Source organism: Phoca vitulina, unplaced genomic scaffold (assembly GCF_004348235.1).
Source record: "Phoca vitulina isolate PV1807 unplaced genomic scaffold, GSC_HSeal_1.0 scaffold10, whole genome shotgun sequence".
NCBI lineage: Eukaryota > Metazoa > Chordata > Mammalia > Carnivora > Phocidae > Phoca > Phoca vitulina.
The window spans coordinates 23711100-23729897 of record NW_022589713.1 but is presented as its reverse complement, the minus strand read 5'-3'; the positions used below and the strand labels follow the sequence as shown (position 1 = coordinate 23729897).

Here is an 18798-nt window from a genome sequence, read left to right as displayed (position 1 = left end):
AATAACCTATATTCAGTTAGTGAGTAGAAACTTTGGTTTTCAAAAGAGTTAATCTTTTTACCAAAATTGAATAATATAAAAAAGGAACGCTAAATAAGTTCCTTACTCAATACCCTGGAGAATGTTAATTCAGCGGGTATCACATGTGACACGCAGATTTATTTCAAATGCAGTGAGAACAGTAGTTGGCAAACTTTTTCTGTAGAAGGCAAATATTCTTACAAATTAGTAACAGCTTAACAATTTGGATGTTTTGGCAGAGGTCTTTGGGGTCCATTTAGTCTCTGCTGCAATTGACTCTGCCGTTGTAGTGTGAAGCAGCCATAGGATGTAAATGAATAAGCCTACTTGTGTTCCAATAAAACTTTATTTATAGACACTAAAATTTGAATTTAATATAATTTTCACATGTCACAAACATTCTTCTTCTTTGGATTTTTTTCCAACCACTTAGAAAGGTAAAAAGCAATCTTAGCTCTGGCCCACAGGTTGTATGTAGTACACCCACCTCTGCCTGAGGTTAACTCCAATGGCCACCTTGAAAAATTAAAAACCATGATAAGGGTTAAATTATGTTACAACCTGAAACAGATTCAACGCTAGAGTGGGCAGATATTAACTAAAGCAGGCACTATCAACATGTGTCTTAAACACTGTGGAGAACGTGTAATAAAGCATTCAAAAGCATAACATTCCAAGGACTTAATTTGAATGTACTGATAACAACTGAACAAGATTTTCTCTAAAGAAAAGCTCTAAATTCTTCCTGCTCTTTAAGATATATAATCTGGTAGGTGGTAAGCTACTTGGTTTAGGTGTAGTAGTATCATAAATGGGACACAATACTGACTTGTATTTTAAATCAGAATTTATAAACATCCTCACCTTCAGGAAAAGATCCATTTCAGGCTGGGTTTCATCCGTATGAATGAGGTAACATCTGACAGCGTTACTCCACAAAGAGTGTGAAAACAAGGGAGTAACTTGTAATAAACTAGCTACGGCAATATCCCAGTCATCTGAAAGTAAAATTTACCATAAGGTCATGAAAAAGAAAATCACCAGAAAAACATCTGCCAAGATGACTTTTTTAAAAGTCTGAAAAAACACAACAGGCAAGGTAGAATGGAATCCGATCTCACTCATGAATACTGACACAGTTTCTGGAATAACATATTAGAAGGCGAACAGTTCTCTACCCTCAAATTCTATCCTTGGGAATAAAGCAATCAATGTTGCCGGTGGTCCTTGTTGCTGGGGCACCACTGATTCCAGTCAGGTATCTTGAACCTATGTTACATGAGCTGCTCAATGAGTTTGCAACTTCAGGAGAGCCTACATTCCCAGGCTGGCCTATAGTTTTACCTACTTATTATTCTTGAGATATATTAAGTCAAAAAGAAACTTTAAGAATGGCATAAAATGTAATGCTATTTAGTGAGAGAGAACATTTTAAGACATTTGGCTAATTCAAAAGCCATAATTAAAAAATTATTTTCATTTTGCTAATAGACAATTTTGTAGTTTTAAGAAAAAAGAGTGGAGCTACTTATAACACTCAGATCTGCACTGGTATTGAAAAAAAATTTTTTTTTAAGATTTTATTTATTTATTTCACAGAGAGAGCGAGCACAAGTAGGCAGAGAGGCAGGCAGAGGGAGAGGGAGAAGCAGGCTCTCCACTGAGCAGGGAGTCTGACGTGGGGTTGGATCCCAGGACTCTGGGATCATGACCTGAGCCGAAGGCAGCCACTTAACCGACTGAGCCACCCAGGCACCCCTGGTATTGAAATTCTGAACAGACCTTAGAGCTGTTTGGACACCAAATTATATAAAAATAATGAAAATATTCTTTTGACTAAGGATACTACATTGCATAAGTGAGGTTTTATATTCCATTCTGCAACCTTCTCCAACCTTTAACAGCATCAAAGACATGGAGAAAAAGACCAAGACCTGCTTTTCAGTTAATCTACATTAGATTCTCACTGATCAACGGTAACACCTAGAATTCAGGCTGGAAGCTAAGTTTTTAGAACCTGACTGGCCAGTCTGGCTGTGGAGCATCATCTGGATCCCAATGTGAAAGATGTAAGTTAATGAGCCCTTGTCAGTGACAGCACCAGTACATGCTGGTTTGGCAGTGGAAGACACCTAGGATAAAAATCTCCTGCCCTGCTGATGGTCTTTCTTCCAGTACACACAAGATTATAGTACCTGAACAGTCACTACCAAGGTAATTGGCAAATGGCATGTGTTACCTCTGTTGACATTTGCAAAGGGTCCTTCCACATCTATAGAACTATGGGCAAACTCAGGGCCCCTGAAGGACTGCTGAAGCTGGATCATACTCCCTATGGAAGGTTCACTTCCCAAGGCTCCTCCAGTCCAATATTCACACTGGGTTCCAGCAGCTGTAAATGCAAGAGATTTCATCTTATGAAAACCAAATTACTGAATGTTCAAAAAGTTATCATATATACTAAACAGGATTTTTTTTTTTAATACATCCACCTTCCCTCTTTATTTAAAAAAATTTTTTTTTATTAACATATAATGTATTATTTGTTTCAGAGGTACAGGTCTGTGATTCATCAGTCTTACACAATTTACAGCTCTCACCATAATATATACCCTCCCCAATGTCCATCACCCAGCCACCCCATCCCTCCCACCCCCTCTACTCCAGCATAAACAGGATTTCTAATTTTAAAAAATGCTCCAATATTATAAATACAGAAAATATTCAATCTTTAATGATTTTGAAAATACTCTGTCACCAACTTCTGGCAAGTTCTAAGGTGCTGGTTAACATAATTCTGGTTATCATCTCAAATTCAAAGAGGGGATTAAAAAGAGAAAGACGAAAAGAAATAAAGTATATAACAATCAAAGGAACTGTAACAACAGAGGCAGTTAAAAATATCCCCATACAAAAATTTTAAACATTTCTAACATTATGGTTTAGGTGTCAGTGTAAAATTGGAAGGAGAGAATTTCAAAAGAAGACCATTACCAACACACCTGTAATTAAGATTGGTAATTCATTAGGATGTAAGCTAAGGATGTAAAAAGTACATCTTCTTTAACCTCCCAGAGTAACAAAATTAATGTCTGAATCAACAAGTACTTATGAACATCTTGATTTTTTTTAAAGATTTATTATTTATTTGAAAGAGAGAGAGAGAGAGAGAGCACTTAAAGTGGGGGGAGGGGCGGGGGGAGAGAGAGAAGCAGACTCCCTGCTGAGCATGGAACCTTACGTGGAGCTTGATCCCAGGACACTGAGATCATGACCTGAGCTGAAATCAATAGTCAGATGCTTAACCGACAGAGCCACCCAGGTGATCTTTGATATTTTTTTTAAATAAATTACATTTGCCAGAATATCTACATGGCATCCTTGACTAAATAGGAGTACACTAGTAATGGGCTCAATCTCTGGCAAAAATAAGATTATTATTTGTAGGTCTTTGAATGTGAAATGAGTGATGTTCCCTCAAGCATTCTCTCTTCAGGTTTAAATCAAAATATGAAGAAAGACCTAGGAGGAAATATTAATTTGTTCTTATTAACTGGCCAAGGCAATTACAATATAATAGTTTGGAAACACTGTACATTTTAACATATGTCCACACTGAAATAACCACTAAGATGAATGTGGGGGCATAAGAGCATCCTCTTAGCCACTCGAATCCAGTAAGAATCACTTCATTTTTTTTCCCCTCAAAAGTTAGTAATAAAAATCCTTGGATGCTGGTCAGACTCCAGTGGTTCTAAAATGCAAATTAAGAGGCAATTATCAGTTGCCATATTTTACTTCAAAATCAGTTTGTAAGATAAAATGCATGGGGCACCTGGGTGGCTCAGTCTGTTAAGCACTGGACTCTCGATTTCGGCTCAGATCAAGATCTCAGGGTCATGAGATCGAGCCCTGAGTTGGGCTCCATGCTGAGCATGGAGCCTGCTTAAGATTCTCTCTCTCCTCTGCCCATAGCTCCCCCCAACCCCTGCTAGCATGCTCTCTCTCTCAAAAAAAAAAAAAAAAAAAGAATAAAATGCAGTTTCCTATAAATGAGAGAGAGACTGCATTTTTACACTGCATTTACAATAGAATCTTTTTCATTTTTCAGTATCAATCACAGTTTATTAATATTTTCTTGGAACACGGGAGACCCTTTCATTCTAGGACTCCAGGCTTTTCTTTATCTGTAGGAAAAAACGTATTTTATATGTTTAATTATAAAATAAAAACTTTCTGAGTAGCTTACAAAACTGCAATGGAAGCCACTCAGCGGAATATCATGCAGATATTCTAATGGATAGTTGCAAAGAATATATCATTATGTGGAAAAATAAGGTGACAGAGACTATGAACTGTCCTCCAATACCCATCCTCCCCTTCTACCTTTAGTAACAGAATTTCAAACTTTAGGTGGATACATGACTCTCCTACTAATGTTTACACTTTCCAATCTTCCTGCTTGTAGTTCTGGCCAATGGGGTTTGAGGAGTAATCTGTATACCTTTCAGAGTGTGCTTTCAAAGAGAGGAACGGATTCCCTTTCCTCTTCCCTTGGCTAAAATGTAGATGTCATGGTGAGACCTGGAGGAGCTGTCTTACCCCAGAAAGAGAAAAGCTATGGGGTGAGTTTGGCAGAGCAATTAAGACAGAAGGAAACCTGGCACCTAACAATGTCATGGACTTTACGGAAAATTGCTGTTGTAACAGCTGAGAAAGAGGGAGAAAGTGCAACTCTATTTGTAAGAGCAACCGCTTGTAACTTATAAAAGGATTCAAAGTTGGCTCTACGATATCATTACACCTATACTGAAGGCTCAAAATATTATACATAGGAAGTGAATTTACCAGTAACATCCGTACAGTTGTCATCTGAATCAGACTCTCCAGGATCAAATACTTGGATGCCCTGAGCCTGGAGCCTCTGAAGTTTGCTCTCCAACTCTCGCTTAGCCCTCAGTAAGTCCTGGATTTCATTTTCCTTGGTCTCCCTAAAAATCTTTAAAAGACAAATATCAATTTTGAAACCTTTTCCACAATCAGAAGGTTGTGTCATCAACTCAACAGAAAAATCTTTCATTCATAAAACCAATATTCACTTGGTCCTGATCTTTTTTGTAACTGGAACCCACTGGAATTCCAGCAGGAGCCCTGTCTGTGGCGTGGGGCTGTCTTGTGCACTGCTGATATTTAGCAAATTTGTCCCCCTCCCACTAGATGCCAGTAATGCCTTCCCATACAAAATATCCCCAAATATTTCCAAATGCCTTTCCCCCGATATGGAAATACTTTCCTATTGCAATATTCACTTTTTTAAACTTTTTCCTTGAAGTGATCTCAAGTTTACCAGGTCCAACTCAAAAATGTAAGAAGTGCTCTACTCTGGTTCTTAGAACCTTCAGGACTCCTACATCATTCACTTCTATTTATCTACGCAGCATTATATAAACTTTTAAAATATGCTGTTTTTATTCTATGTCACTTTGGGGGTAAAAATGTAAGGAATTTACCTTGAATTGCCTTTTCACTTTATCTCTGTCGTGTTCAAATGTCGCTGCCCTCTCCATTGCTTGGTATTTTGCTTCTAAAGCACTTTCCTTTTCCCGAAGTATTTTCTGATAAGTTTTTTGAAGGGCCTGAAATAATGGACCTTGTTATTTCTAACAAAAATAGTATTCCTCCCAAATTTCACATTATCCTAGCTACATACTATATACATATCTCAGAATTGTAACAATCTACTATTTTACGTTATCAAGAACTACATATTGCCATTTTATTCAAACATGGAATGAAAAAAATGCAAATATGCTTGAACTGTAGTAAATGAAGACACTTCAACACTAAACTTTTAATAGAAATTAATACTTTTTCTTTGAAATACTGTGCCAAATTCTTAATCTTCCCATGCCTCAGTTTTCCTATCTTTAACAGAACAGAAAGTGTAACTTATAAGGCTTAACTTGAAGGATAATTAATTCTGCATAACCATGCACTCCTTGGCTCCATGTCTTCTTCATTTTGCTACCCCAGAGCCCTCTTGGTGCCAGATACATTGAAGGCCTCCAGTAAATGTCTGACTGAATGGGTTAAATAAATACAGAAGAGTTTTTTAATGCCTAGCTACATGAGAAAGGAATCAAAAGGGCTACATAAGAAAAGGGGCAGGTTAGTTAAGAAATCAGTTTAGGCCCCAAGAGAGTATGTCCCCTCAAATTAAACTGCAGAGTGGTCTCTATTTAACTTTCAAAACTACTACATAAGGTAACAGGAGGAACCTGAGACTGTGACATTTGTCAGCTCTTACTGCACTCTGCCCTGGTTGATCCAGCACTTTTTCCTATCCCTATAATGTGCAGTATCCACTGGACAATGGCTTGGGAGCATGAAATCAGGTATCTGAAATGCATCAGGTCCATTTTTCACATGCAAGGGCATCAAGATTGCCCAGTAAGAAAACTGGTAAGACAACAGGTAGACTGCTGATAAGGAGTTCTTCCCAGATAACAGTGCTAATAATACAACAGCTAGTGGGGGAGGGGGTGACTAGAATGCCTAGTCTAGAAGGAAGAAGGCTCTTCCTATCAGAAAAATCAGTCTGAGGTATTTATTCATTTTAACTGTGATGAGCCCAGGAACACCTGGGGTGTCTCTTCCACAGTGTAAAAAAACAAAACAGTAAAATCACAACGCTCAGAGAGGCCCCAAACTGATGGCACAGAGTCTTACAACTGTGGTCATAGAAAAGGAACCTTTTGCTTTATATACTATTTTGATAGTCAAAATACATCCACTACAGGGAGCCCACGCAATAATTGTTTTTTGAGTAAATTAATCAAATGTATTAAGGGAATTTGACTACATCTAGGGAACGTTTTCAATCAAAGCAGTTAAAATGGTGAAAATCATTCCATAAAAATTCACTTCAAGATCATTAAAACTCAAAAGCTTCACGCAAAGAAACTGAGAGGTATGTAAAATTTAAGGGGGGAGGTGGGGACTGGAGTTAAAAACTCCTAGGGAAAGTTTGATGAGTTGCTTCGACAGATGTCACCATAGTCTTTTGTGTGTCCGTGTGCTCTGGGCTGACCTACTTCCCTGGAGTCCCCTGCAGATTGGCATTTGCTGCTTCAGGACACTTTCAGGCTAATTGCTTCGAGGTGTGTGAATGAATGAACCAGAAATAGAAGAGGGGCGGGGTTAGTTAAGGAATCAGTTTAGACCTCAAGAAACATGTCCCCTCAAATTAAAATGCAGAGCGGTTTCTACTCAACTTTCAAAACTACTTGGTTTGGAGAGGGGACAGGATGGACGAAGGACAGAGTCAGGCGTCCAGAGTCCAGCCTGGCAGTGCCCAGGCGTGCACTGGCCTTCCCGACTCTCAGCTTCTCCACGTCCCGGCTGCCCCAGGCGCGCACCCGAGCCCGGCGTTACCTGCAGCTCGGCCCGCAGGCGCTTGTTCTCCGTGTCCAGCTTGGCCTCGCGGCGCCCCATGGACAGCAACTCCTGATTCTTGCTGACCCGGAAGATCTCGTATTCCTTCTTCAGCCGCTCGTACTCTGCCGCTGCGTACTCCAGCTCGGGCACGGACGAGCCGGTAGACTTAAAGCTAGCCCCCAGCAGCCCGCCGCCACCCGCCCCGCGGGGCAGCGACCCGGGCCCTGCCCCCGCCGCCGCTGCTGCCGCGCCACGGCGGAACGAGCTGCGCAGCAGGCGGGCCTTGGGCTTCACCTCTACCGGGATCTCGCAGGCCTCGCCGCCGCCCGCCCCATAAGTGTCCTCGATCACCTCCCCGCCCGCGGGGCTCACGAGCGACGAGGCGGTCCCCATTACGCCTGTGGCCGCCCCTACTAGCCAGCGGGGTACCAGGAGGGGGCGGAACGCGGCAAACGAGACGGGGCGGGGCAGCAAGAAGGGGCGGAGTGTGGCGGAAGGGCGGGGCGGGGCGGGACGGATGGGGCGGGGCGCAGGGCGGGCGCGACTGTGGGGCGGGGCAGCAGGAAGGGGCGGGACAGAGAGCAAGGAGGGTGGGGAGGGATGGATGAGGGGCAGCAGGACGGGGCGGGACAGAGCGCAAGGTAGGCGGGGCAGGATGGATGGGGCGGGGCAGCAGGGCGGGACGGGACAGAGAGCAAGGAGGGCGGGGCGGGATGGACGGAGCGGGGCGGGACAGAGCAGTACTGCGGGTGCAGTACGACGGCGTGGTGGGGCGGAGCGCAGGGCGGGCGCGACGGATGGGGCGGGGCGGGGCGGGGCAGAGCGAGTAGAGGGGCTGCAGCACGTGCGAGACCACTATTGCATTAAGTCCGGGGCCACGGGCGACAGTGCGCACGGCCTCTCTCAGCCGGTTCTACCCAGCCCGAGGTCCCCTGACGGGCGCGTTCCTCAGAGTGAGCGCTGGCCTGGGTCCCGGGTAGCTTCACCTTCGCGGCCACTGTTTCTGTCCTGCTGCCGCCCCTGACCCAGCGCTCTTCTCTGAGGGCAGTTGGGAAATCTGAGAAACGTGTTGAGCTGCTGCTGTGTGCCTCTCACTATGTATCTCTCAGTATGCAAGTAGTTGGAATGACCAGCAAGATAAGAAAAAGCTTTTAGACTTTACAGCCTGAGACCACGAGGGACAATCTTTAGACAAGGTGAGGTTTTTTTGACTTCTTGTAGCAGTGGACTCTGGAGGCCACACATCAGGGGAACTGTGGGACATCTCACCAAATAAAGGGAAAGAGTATTACAGTTATTTGGGGCAACGGTGGGTTTTACGTAATAAGAAAACATTTAAAAGATGGAGAAAGTGTTTTAGACTTTAAAGTCAGAGGAGTAGTATTGACATCTTTTCTCTTACCCTGTCTTGTGTTCTTGGACCTGCACCTAACTTGGGCTTCTAGCCTCTCCAGGTTTGGAGGCCTGGGAGAGAGGACAGGAAAGGCTTTATTTGATTGACACTCCTGTGAACTGGATGTTGGTGCTCTTTGGACTTGGTAAACTGCTAAAGTTGGCCTTTTCTCTCATAGGTACTTTTGTAAGTTCTTCAAAGACCCTTCTCCCCGTCATAACTGAAAACTTTCAATCTTCATTTCCCTTGACCCACACCAGTGTGGCTCTATTCAGGCTGTTGCTCCCTCCCTCACCAGCTGTAAGGAATCCAGTGATACTTTAAGCATCTTCTCTGCTGATGTTTGTTCAGATTCAAGATAATCCACTGGTTCACTTGCCCGTGAGGCCCACGTCTGATCCACAGGTGTTACAGGTCAGGTTTCCTGGGAAGCAGACTCTGAGATGGAGATAACCATGCAAGATGTTTATTAGGGAGTGCCCTTGGCATCAACACCTATGGAAAGGAAAAGAAGCACGTTTGCATAGCAGCAGAAGTTGAGCTTTGCTGCAGTCTCAATGGAGGCCTCAGCCAATCTTCAGAGAGTTCTGAAGCTGGGATGATGCTGCACAGTTGCCCTAAATTGGGGTGCAGGGCTGGGGCTTTATACCCTCTTACCAGCAAGACATCAGCTAACTCTCTTCAGCCAAAACAACCCCCATGGGGACTGATGGTTGAGGGCTGCTTGCTGGCATCACTTCCAGTGGCCGGAGGAACAAGTCTTTTGGTCATCACAACATCTACCACAGTAGGAAACACAACACAGTCTTTGCTCTGAAGAATTCTGGGAATGCAGGCCAATTCTCCATCAAAGTAGCTAGTCATCCTTTCTCTTACCCTTTAGATTTTCATCAGGAGGGAATCAGACATCAGGCCATTACATTCTTTAAACTCCAGGAGATGTATATTAAGTCTTCAGGTTGTCTCCTGAGATTAAGGAAAACTTTCCCACTATCACAGTATCCCAGGAACTCTCTCCCTTTTAAAGTCCCTTCTGGGGGCACCCGGGTGGCTCAGTTGGCTAAGCGTCCAACTCTTGATTTTGGCTCAGGTCGTGATCTCAGGGTTCTGGGATGGAGCCCCGCGTCATGCTTCTCACTCAGTGGGGAATCTGCTTATCTCCCTCTCCCTCTGCCCCTCCCCCTGCTCACTTGCACGCAGGTATGCTCTCTCTCTCTAAAAATAAGTAAATAAATCTTTAAAAAAAAATAAAGTCCCCTGATCTCCTTCAATTCTTGTACTCTCAATGTGGATCAATGCTTTAAGGATCATCTACCAGGTTTCTGACCACCTCCTTTGCAAAATTCTGCATCTTAATCTTGCACCTCCTTTAGAATGTACCTCAGTTGAAGACTTCCATTATTGGGCTTGCATAATAAAATAAAAGCCATCACCATTCCCTCTAAACCAGTAACAAACTACACTAAACTTCCCACACTTTGTGGAGTAAATTCAGATACTGCAGCCTGGTATTGAGTGCCCCAAAGCAATGAGTCTCTCCTTTCTCCACTTCTCATCTATCCAGTAACATCCCTCTACCCATGTTACTCCAGCCTAGTCAAGCTGATTTTCTCCTCATACCAATATGGTTTCTATTTCCTTTCAGTACTGTCTGTCAATCCCCATCTCTTTCAACATCTACCTTCCTTCTCTAAGAAACTTTCCCCGGATAATTATACCTTTTGCGTTTATCACATCAATAATTTCAATTTGATAATCCTTGCCTACTATATGCAAAGTACTGTACTTAACTGTTTTCCTGACCTTGTTCTCCATTATTGTGTCTATCAATCTTGTTTTTTTCGTAGTTTTTGTTATTGTTGTTATGCCATTTGTTGCTTAGATTGATCCCAGCAACCCTTATTGAACTCCTACTGAAAACATAATGTTTCAGAAAACGAAATACTGATGACCCAAAGAGATGTTAAATACAGTCCTCTTCTCAAAAAGCATGTGAATAGTCACTGCCTTCTTTTTTTTTTTTTTTTAAGATTTTATTTATTTATTTGACAGAGAGAGACACAGCGAGAGAGGGAACACAAGCAGGGGGAGTGGGAGAGGGAGAAGCAGGCTTCCTGCTGAGCAGGGAGCCCGATGTGGGGCTCGATCCCAGGACCTGGGATCATGACCTGAGCCACCCAGGCGCCCCCGTCACTGCCTTCTTTAATAACCTTTATTTTTAAAACAAGATTTTATTTATTTGTCAGAGAGAGAGCACGTGCACACACACAGCAGACAGAGGAAGAAGCAGGCTCCCCACTGAGTAAGGAGCCCAATGCAGGACGTGATCCCAGGACCCTGGGATCATGACCTGAGTCGAAAGCAGACACTTACCTGACTGAGCCACCCAGGCGTCCCCCTTAATAACCTTTAAATAGTTTTTGCAGTTGCCCCAAAACACAAATCCAGGTTTGCTGAGATCATGGAGAGTTTTCCCTATATAGTGATTACTAGCTGCCTTTCTCATCAGGGACACTATGTATAAGTTCAGCTTGCATACTGACCTTGGATAACTGTTGGTTAATGCCTAAGTGACCTAATTGGGTGAGCCCAGAGGTGATCCAATCTAGAGTGCTAGCTGTTACTCAGGATGGTAGTGTGGTTGGTTTTCAATGTATTTCCTAATCCTAAAACATCACAGAATTTAGTCTAATGTTTAGTCTAATTTCCAACCTCATAATTTGTTTCCCTTCTTTATGCTAAATTTAATGCACATACCACAATCTGCATTTTGAAAGGATAGCTTTGAATACAGAAGTATGGTGAGGAATAAAGTCTCTGACAGACAGCTTATGGCTAATTAAGAATGGCTACAATTTTTTTTTAAGATTTTATTTATTTATTTGTCAGAGAGAGAGAGAGCAAGCAAGCACAAGCAGGGGGAGCAGCAGGCAGAGGGAGAAGCAGGCTTCCCGCTGAGCAGGGAGCCCGATGCAGGGCTCGATCCCAGGAGCCTGGGATCATGACCTGAGCTGAAGGCAGATGCTTAACCGACTGAGCCACCCAGGCGTCCCTGACTACAATTTTTTTTAACACTACTTTCAGTGAAAGGTGAAGTTTATGATGAGGATAGGCTATATAATTTGTGGGATCCAGTGTAAAATGAAAATGTAGTGCCCTTTATTAAAAAATTATAAAGAATTTCAAGATGGCAACAGAGCATTAAACCAAGCATGGGGTCCTTTTTGTGTTGAGCACTTGGGGTTCTTCAAGAGTCGCACATCCATGACTCCAGCCTGTTTATGACTCCTCCCCTTGAATCTGGTTGGGCTCAGTGACTGCTTTTACCAGTAGACTATGGTAAAAACGGCGCTATGTTTCTGAGCCCAGGACCTGAGAGAATGGCTGCGTCCACTTCCTGTGTCTTGGAACACTCTCTCTTGGATCCTCGAGTTGCTACGTCAGGAGACCTACTACCTCACCTGAGATTGCCAGACTAGAGAGGTTATGTGTGGACATTATAGGCAACAGTCCCAGTAGGACTCAGCCTTCCAGCCAAGGCACGTGAAGTGAAGCCATTTTGGCCTCTCCAGACCAGCCTATTTGCTAGTTGGATATCACAAAGTGATTTCAGTCAGTGAGGGGGAGAGCAGAAGAATCACTCAGATGATCTCTACCCAAATTCCTGATCCACAAAATCATGAGATATAATAAAGTTGTTGTTAATTTAAGCCACTGAATTTCGGGGTAATTTCTCACACTTAGAAGAAGAGAAAAAATTCCCCACATCTGGTTAGTTTGGAAATTAATGCTGCCACCTTTTAAAAAAAATGTGATTTGTAAAATAAATAGCATTTCTGGTGGTTAGCGTATACTTGGTTCTCAGACTATGAATCTCAGAATCACTTGGGATACTTGTTAAAAATTAAGATCCACTGAATTTTAATTTCTGAGACTGGAGCTTGCAAATTTGCCTGTTTCTTTAGCTCCCAGGTGATACTTATGTACTTTAAGATCTTAGAACCAGTGAAATTGCATAAAAATTGTGGCTAGTGATGACCTAATTCCTTGCTACTGAACGTGTGATCTATGGACAGCAGCATTAGCATCACCTTAAAGCTTGTTAGGAGTCAGATTCTCAGGTGCCATCACAGATGGACTGAGTCACAATGTGCAGATTAAGAAGATTCCCTAGGTGCTTTGAATATACCTTAAAATATGAGAAACACTGCTATAGAACAATGATCCTTAACCTTGGTTGCACATTACAATCACTTGGAGAACTTAAAAAAAAAAAAAAAAATACCGCTGCCAGGGCCTCTCTCCAGAACAATTAGAACAAAATCTCCAGCGGGTGAGGATCTGGCCATCATTATTTTTTTAAAAGCTCCTCAGAGGATTTTAATCAGTAGTCAAGGGGGAAAACCAATGGTTTCATCCTCTGCTGTCTCATTATTGCCAACATGTGTGCAGTCCCCCTTGGTAACCGTCTTGGCATATGTTTGCATACATCTAGAGTTCTATTAAAACTTTCTTCCCTTTCATCAGTTCATCACAGTGAGTGCACATGTGATTTTGACCATATTGATAGTATTGTGCTTCACTTTTAGAGATAGACATGGCATCACAAATGGTCACTATGTCCCCGAAAAAAAATCCAATTGGAAATGCTACATGGAGTAATAGTGTTTGGAGAGAAAGCCAACCTTCTCCCAGGTCATTTAGCCCGGCTCATTCTACCAAGTGAATTCTGATTCCTGAAGTCCCTTGCTACAAAGTCTGTATGTATGACCCTGATTTCAGGAATTAATTAACAATGGGAGCATCTAATCTGATTAAGCGTCTGTGATTTAACATTTCTACCATTAGGGGGCAGTATAACTCAGGAAAAATTAATTTGGTTGGTAATTTGTATATATAAAAAAGTCCTCTTTCTCATATGAAGATAAAAATTTTAAAGAATTCAGTCCAAGTGTGGTTGTTTTCAGTAGTGATCATCTACATTGCCTTACTTAGTTCCCGTCACAAGTAATAACATGACTCTGGAAATTAGCCCTGAAACAAAACAAGAGCAGAGGTTGGCTAAGTTTTTCTATAAAGGATCAGACACTAAAGATTTGACTCTCTGTGGGCCATTCGATCCCTGTCTTAATTACTCAAGTCTGCCATTATAGCTCGAGAACAGCCATACATAGACATAAATGAATGGGCATGTCTGCATTCCAATTAAACTTGATTTACAAAAATAGATGGCAGGGCAGATTTGGCTTGAGGGCTGTAGTTTGCTGACCTCTGAAGTAGAGGGGTAATTTTCAAACCTGGATCATTTTCAGAAGTACCTGGGGAGCTTGTTAAAAAATGTAGAGTCCTGAACCCCACATCAAATCTACTGAATCAAATTATCTGTGGATGGGGCCCAGGCATCTAAAATTTTTAAGTCCCTACATGACTCTGAAGCAAATATTAATTTAGTAACCATTATGCCAAAATAAAATTAACTGCTTTTTTGGGGGGGAATTTTAAGGTCTTCCATGGCATTTTACAATATTTTCAGTATCTGAATAAACCTATGTTGTAAAAGATATAAATGCAGAGTTTCAGCTTAGATTATCCTATAGGTACAATCAACGCACATCAGTGAAGTTCTCATTTCTGTGTAAATGTTTGTATTAAGCCACTGGTTTGGCGGTGGTTTTGTACCCCAGCACATTTTAGCCCGTCCTGATAGAGGGGCGTACTGAATTAGTTTGAACAGGGAAGCGGGGGGAGATGGAAGAAAATGGAAAATAGGAGAAAGAAGAGTTTAGAGAGGTGGTGGAATGTTTTGCAATATCTCCCCAAAATGTCTCAAATCTTTATGAAATTTACAACCTCACAAAATGTTTGCTGTGACTGAACTTTTGATTTTTTTTTTTTTTAAGAAATTGGTGAAGGGGAGGAGTTTAATGCCTAGAGGAGTACAAAGGTGAAACAACACACGGATGCAGTGGGCAGGGAAGTTGGGGAAGAATATTTTAAATATGGAGTGTCCATTCTTCATGATGTATGTTCTCTGAAGATAGAGTTGCCCTGGGCTTTTTACCTTGGACTAAGTAACTATATGGATATATAGAAAGACATGCTTTAAAAAGAGTTGCAATGGGTTTTCTTAAGAATATGATAGCAAATATATTTACTAGTGGTCCTAAAGCAGACCACACACTTTGGACATTTATTTAACAAGTAACACGGTTCTGTTTTTCTGGAGCAGAAGCAGCCTTGGGGGTGCAGGAAGCCATTTATTTCTTGCTTGCTGAAAAATGTCCCTTTGTTTCTCAAGTTCAGTGTTGTTCTTCCCCCACCTTCCCCCCTCACAATCAACTCTGAAGTTGAATATAATCTTAATTTTTTTTATGGAACCACCCATTTCAAACCTGGCAGCCAATGTCCACCTCAGACTGTCATTAGTGACTATCACTTCTTACCCACACTCATGACACACATGCCAGGAAGCAGGCAAGGAGCCAGATTTAATCAGCTCCCATGAAGGGAAATGCGGTCTTTTCTCTACCGTGCAAATCTGAAAAGAATGTACCTTTTCTGACTTAAGTCAGACACAGGAAAGTCAGCTGAGATCGGGAGTTGTAAGAAAACAAACTTTATTTCTTCACAAGTTATTATGGATAAAAATGGCAAGTTTTAACTTTCAGAGTTTAAAATGTAGGAGAGTTTATCTTTTAGATAAGGTTTATTCATGGTTATAAAATTTTACTAACTCTTATAATACTAATGGGAGTTTTTATATTTGAGTTATAGCCTCAATCTATAAGTGAGTTGTGTTCCAACGATCAATCTAATCATCTGATATTTAGTATTTAAGCATATTTTCTCAAGAAACAATTTTAGGCAAGGTGGTTATTGTTTTAGCTCAGCACACAGAATATTATTATGCTAAATGCAGAATAAAAATAATTTAAATGTCATTGTAACATGTATTCTATGGAACCATGCTTTCAGCATTTAACTCAGATTACCTAGGAACACATCCATCCTTGGGTTGTGAAATCTTAGATATCACCCCTACTCATATTTGTGGACTGTTAGATGCCAGGAAGAAGATAACTACAGAAGGAAATAATAATAGAGTAGAAATACATGAAATAGAGATTGGAGAGACAATACAAAAGATCAACAAAATGAATGGTTGGTTTTTGAAAATATAAACAGCACTGACAAACTTTTAGCTAGACTAAGAAAAAAGGAGACTCAAAGAAAACAGAGAAAAAGCTCCTTGACATTGGTCTTGGCAGTGATTTTTTTTTTTTTTTTTTGGATATGATGCCAAAATCACAAGCAACAAAAGCAAAAATTAACAAGTGGGATTACATCAAATTAAAAAATTTCTATACAGCGGGGGCGCCTGGGTGGCTCAGTCGTTAAGCGCCTGCCTTCGGCTCAGGTCATGATCCCAGCGTCCTGGGATCGAGCCCCGCATCGGGCTCCCTGCTCAGCGGGAAGCCTGCTTCTCCCTCTTCCACTCCCCCTGCTTGTGTTCCTCTCTCACTGTGTCTCTCTCTGTCAGATAAATAAATAAAATCTTTAAAAAAAAAAAAAAATTTCTATACAGCGGCGCCTGGATGGCTCAGTCAGTTGAGCGACCGACTCTTGGTTTCAGCTCAGGTCATGGTCTCAGGGTCATGAGATTGAGCCCCGTGTCAGACTCCATGCTCAGCAAGGAGACTTCTCGAGATTCTCCTTCTCCCTCTCCCTCTGCCCCTCCCCCTGCTCGCACTTGCTCTCTCTCTCTCTTTCTCTCTCAAATAAGTAAATAAATCTTAAAAAAAAAAAAAAGAAGCTTCTGTACAGCAAAAACAAAATCAAACCAAAAAGAACACAACAAAATGAAAAGGCAACTAAGGAATGAGAGAAAATATTTACAAACCTTATATCTGATAAAGGGTTAGTATCCAAAATATATAAGGAACTAAAAATATAAAAATACAAAAATATATATATAACTTATATGACTCAATAGCAAAAGCATCAAATAATCCAATTTTAAAATGGGCAAAGGACCTGAAAAGATGATTTTCCAAAGAAGACATATAAATGGTCAGCAAGTACATGAAAAGGTGTTCAATACCACTAATCATAGAGAAATGCCAATCAAAACCACAATGAGATATCACCTCCCACTTGTTAGAATGGCTGTTATCAAAAAGGCAAGAGCTAATAGGTGTTGACAAGGGTATGGAGAAAAGGGAACTCTTTTGCCCCACTGTTGGTGGCATTATGGAAAACAGTATGGAGTTTCCTCAAAAAATTGATAGAACTATCAGCAATCCAACTTCTGGGTATATATCTGAAGGAAATGAAATCTCAAGGAGAGAATCTGTACCTTGTGTTCACTGCAGCATTATTCATAATAGCCACCACATGGAAACAGCCTAAGTGGATGGATGCTGATGGATGAATGAATAAAGAAACCATGGTATACATACACAGTGGAATAGTGTTCAGCCTTAAAAAAGGAAGTCCTGCCACAGATGAACTCTGAGGGCATTATACTAAGTGAAAGAACCCAGATGCAGAAAGACAAATACTGTATGATCTCACTTATATGTGGAATCTAAAAAAGTTGAATTCATAGAGGCAGAGAGTAGAATGGTGGTTACCAGGAGTGGGGAGGTAAAGGAAATGGGCAGGTGTTGGTCAAAGGCTATAAACTTTGCATTATAAGATGAATAACTTCTGGGGATCTAATGTACAACATGGTGACTATGGTTAAGAATATTGTATACTTGAAATTTGCTAAGAGAGTAGATTTTAAATTTTCTTACCACACACACACAAATGGTAACTATATGAGGTGATGGGTGTGTTAACTAACCTTATTGTGGTAGTCATTTCACAATATATATGTATAGCAAATCATCATACTGTATACCTTAAACTTACACAATGTTATTTGTCAGTTATATCTCAATAAAGCTGGAAGAAAACCAAGATTCTGCTATATACTCATCCAAATAGCTAAAAGAAAAAGAAAAAAAGAGACTGTCACAAGGACAAGAATTTGGAGTAACTGCAACTCTACTGCACTGTCAGAGGGAGTATAAATTGACACAAGCACTTTGAAAAATTATTGGGCAATATCTCTTAAAGCTGCATATCCTACCTACCCTAGTCATAGGCATGATCCTTATAGAAATGTCCCAAAAGACACGTACAAGAATGTGAAGAGTAGTATTACTCATAACTACCCAAGTTCCCATCAACAGTAAAATGGACAAATATATGGTGGTATATGGTCACAAAGGAATACTACACAATAATGAAATGCATAAATTACGTCAACAGGCTAGTAACATGATTACATTTCATAAATGTTGGACAAAAGAGGCAGACACAAAAAAGTTCATGTTTCATGATGTCATTTATAGTATATTCCAAAGCAGGCAAATGTAATTTATGATGGTCAAGGTCAGAGTAGTAATTTCCTTTGGCGAGAGAGAGAGTCTGGGGGCTTCTAGGGTGCCGGTAGTGTTCTATCTTTGATCTCTTCTTTGATCTGGAAGGTAGTAACATGAGTTGTTCACTTTATAAAAATTAGCTGAGATTTACACTTAAGATTTGCGCACTTTTCTACATGTCTGCTGAATTTTAATAAAGAAAATTCACTCTTAGATAAATGAGGACACCTATAGCCACAGGTCGAAGTGGGCACATTCCATTGGTCTGACAGCAGAGGCTCCAGCAGGGAGGGGACCTGGAAGAGCGGAAAAGGAATAAGTTGTTATATAGTTTCCATTGTTTAGATTCTAGCAAGATCTTGTGCAAATTATTTGACTTCTTGCACTTTGGTTTCCTCATTTGAAAATGAAGACAGTAGAGATTCACTTCATAGCAGCTGTAGACAACCAAATGAGTAGTCTAGAAGTGTTAGAATTCATTATATCTTGTTCCTCAGGCATCTAGAAGCATACTAC

General features: G+C 41.2%; 1 protein-coding gene across 1 annotated transcript in view; it reads right to left on the bottom strand.

The window, feature by feature from the left end:
• Positions 1–7851, bottom strand: part of NPHP3 (nephrocystin 3) — a 57731-nt gene extending 49880 nt beyond the window's left edge. The window contains exons 1-5 of the mRNA XM_032408691.1: positions 7456–7851; positions 5532–5657; positions 4870–5020; positions 2261–2413; positions 886–1019 (exon numbers count right to left, since the gene is read on the bottom strand). Of these exons, the coding sequence (XP_032264582.1) occupies positions 886–1019; positions 2261–2413; positions 4870–5020; positions 5532–5657; positions 7456–7851 (960 nt within the window). The remainder of the gene's footprint in view (positions 1–885; positions 1020–2260; positions 2414–4869; positions 5021–5531; positions 5658–7455) is intronic.
• Between the last annotated feature and the right edge of the window lie 10947 nt (positions 7852–18798).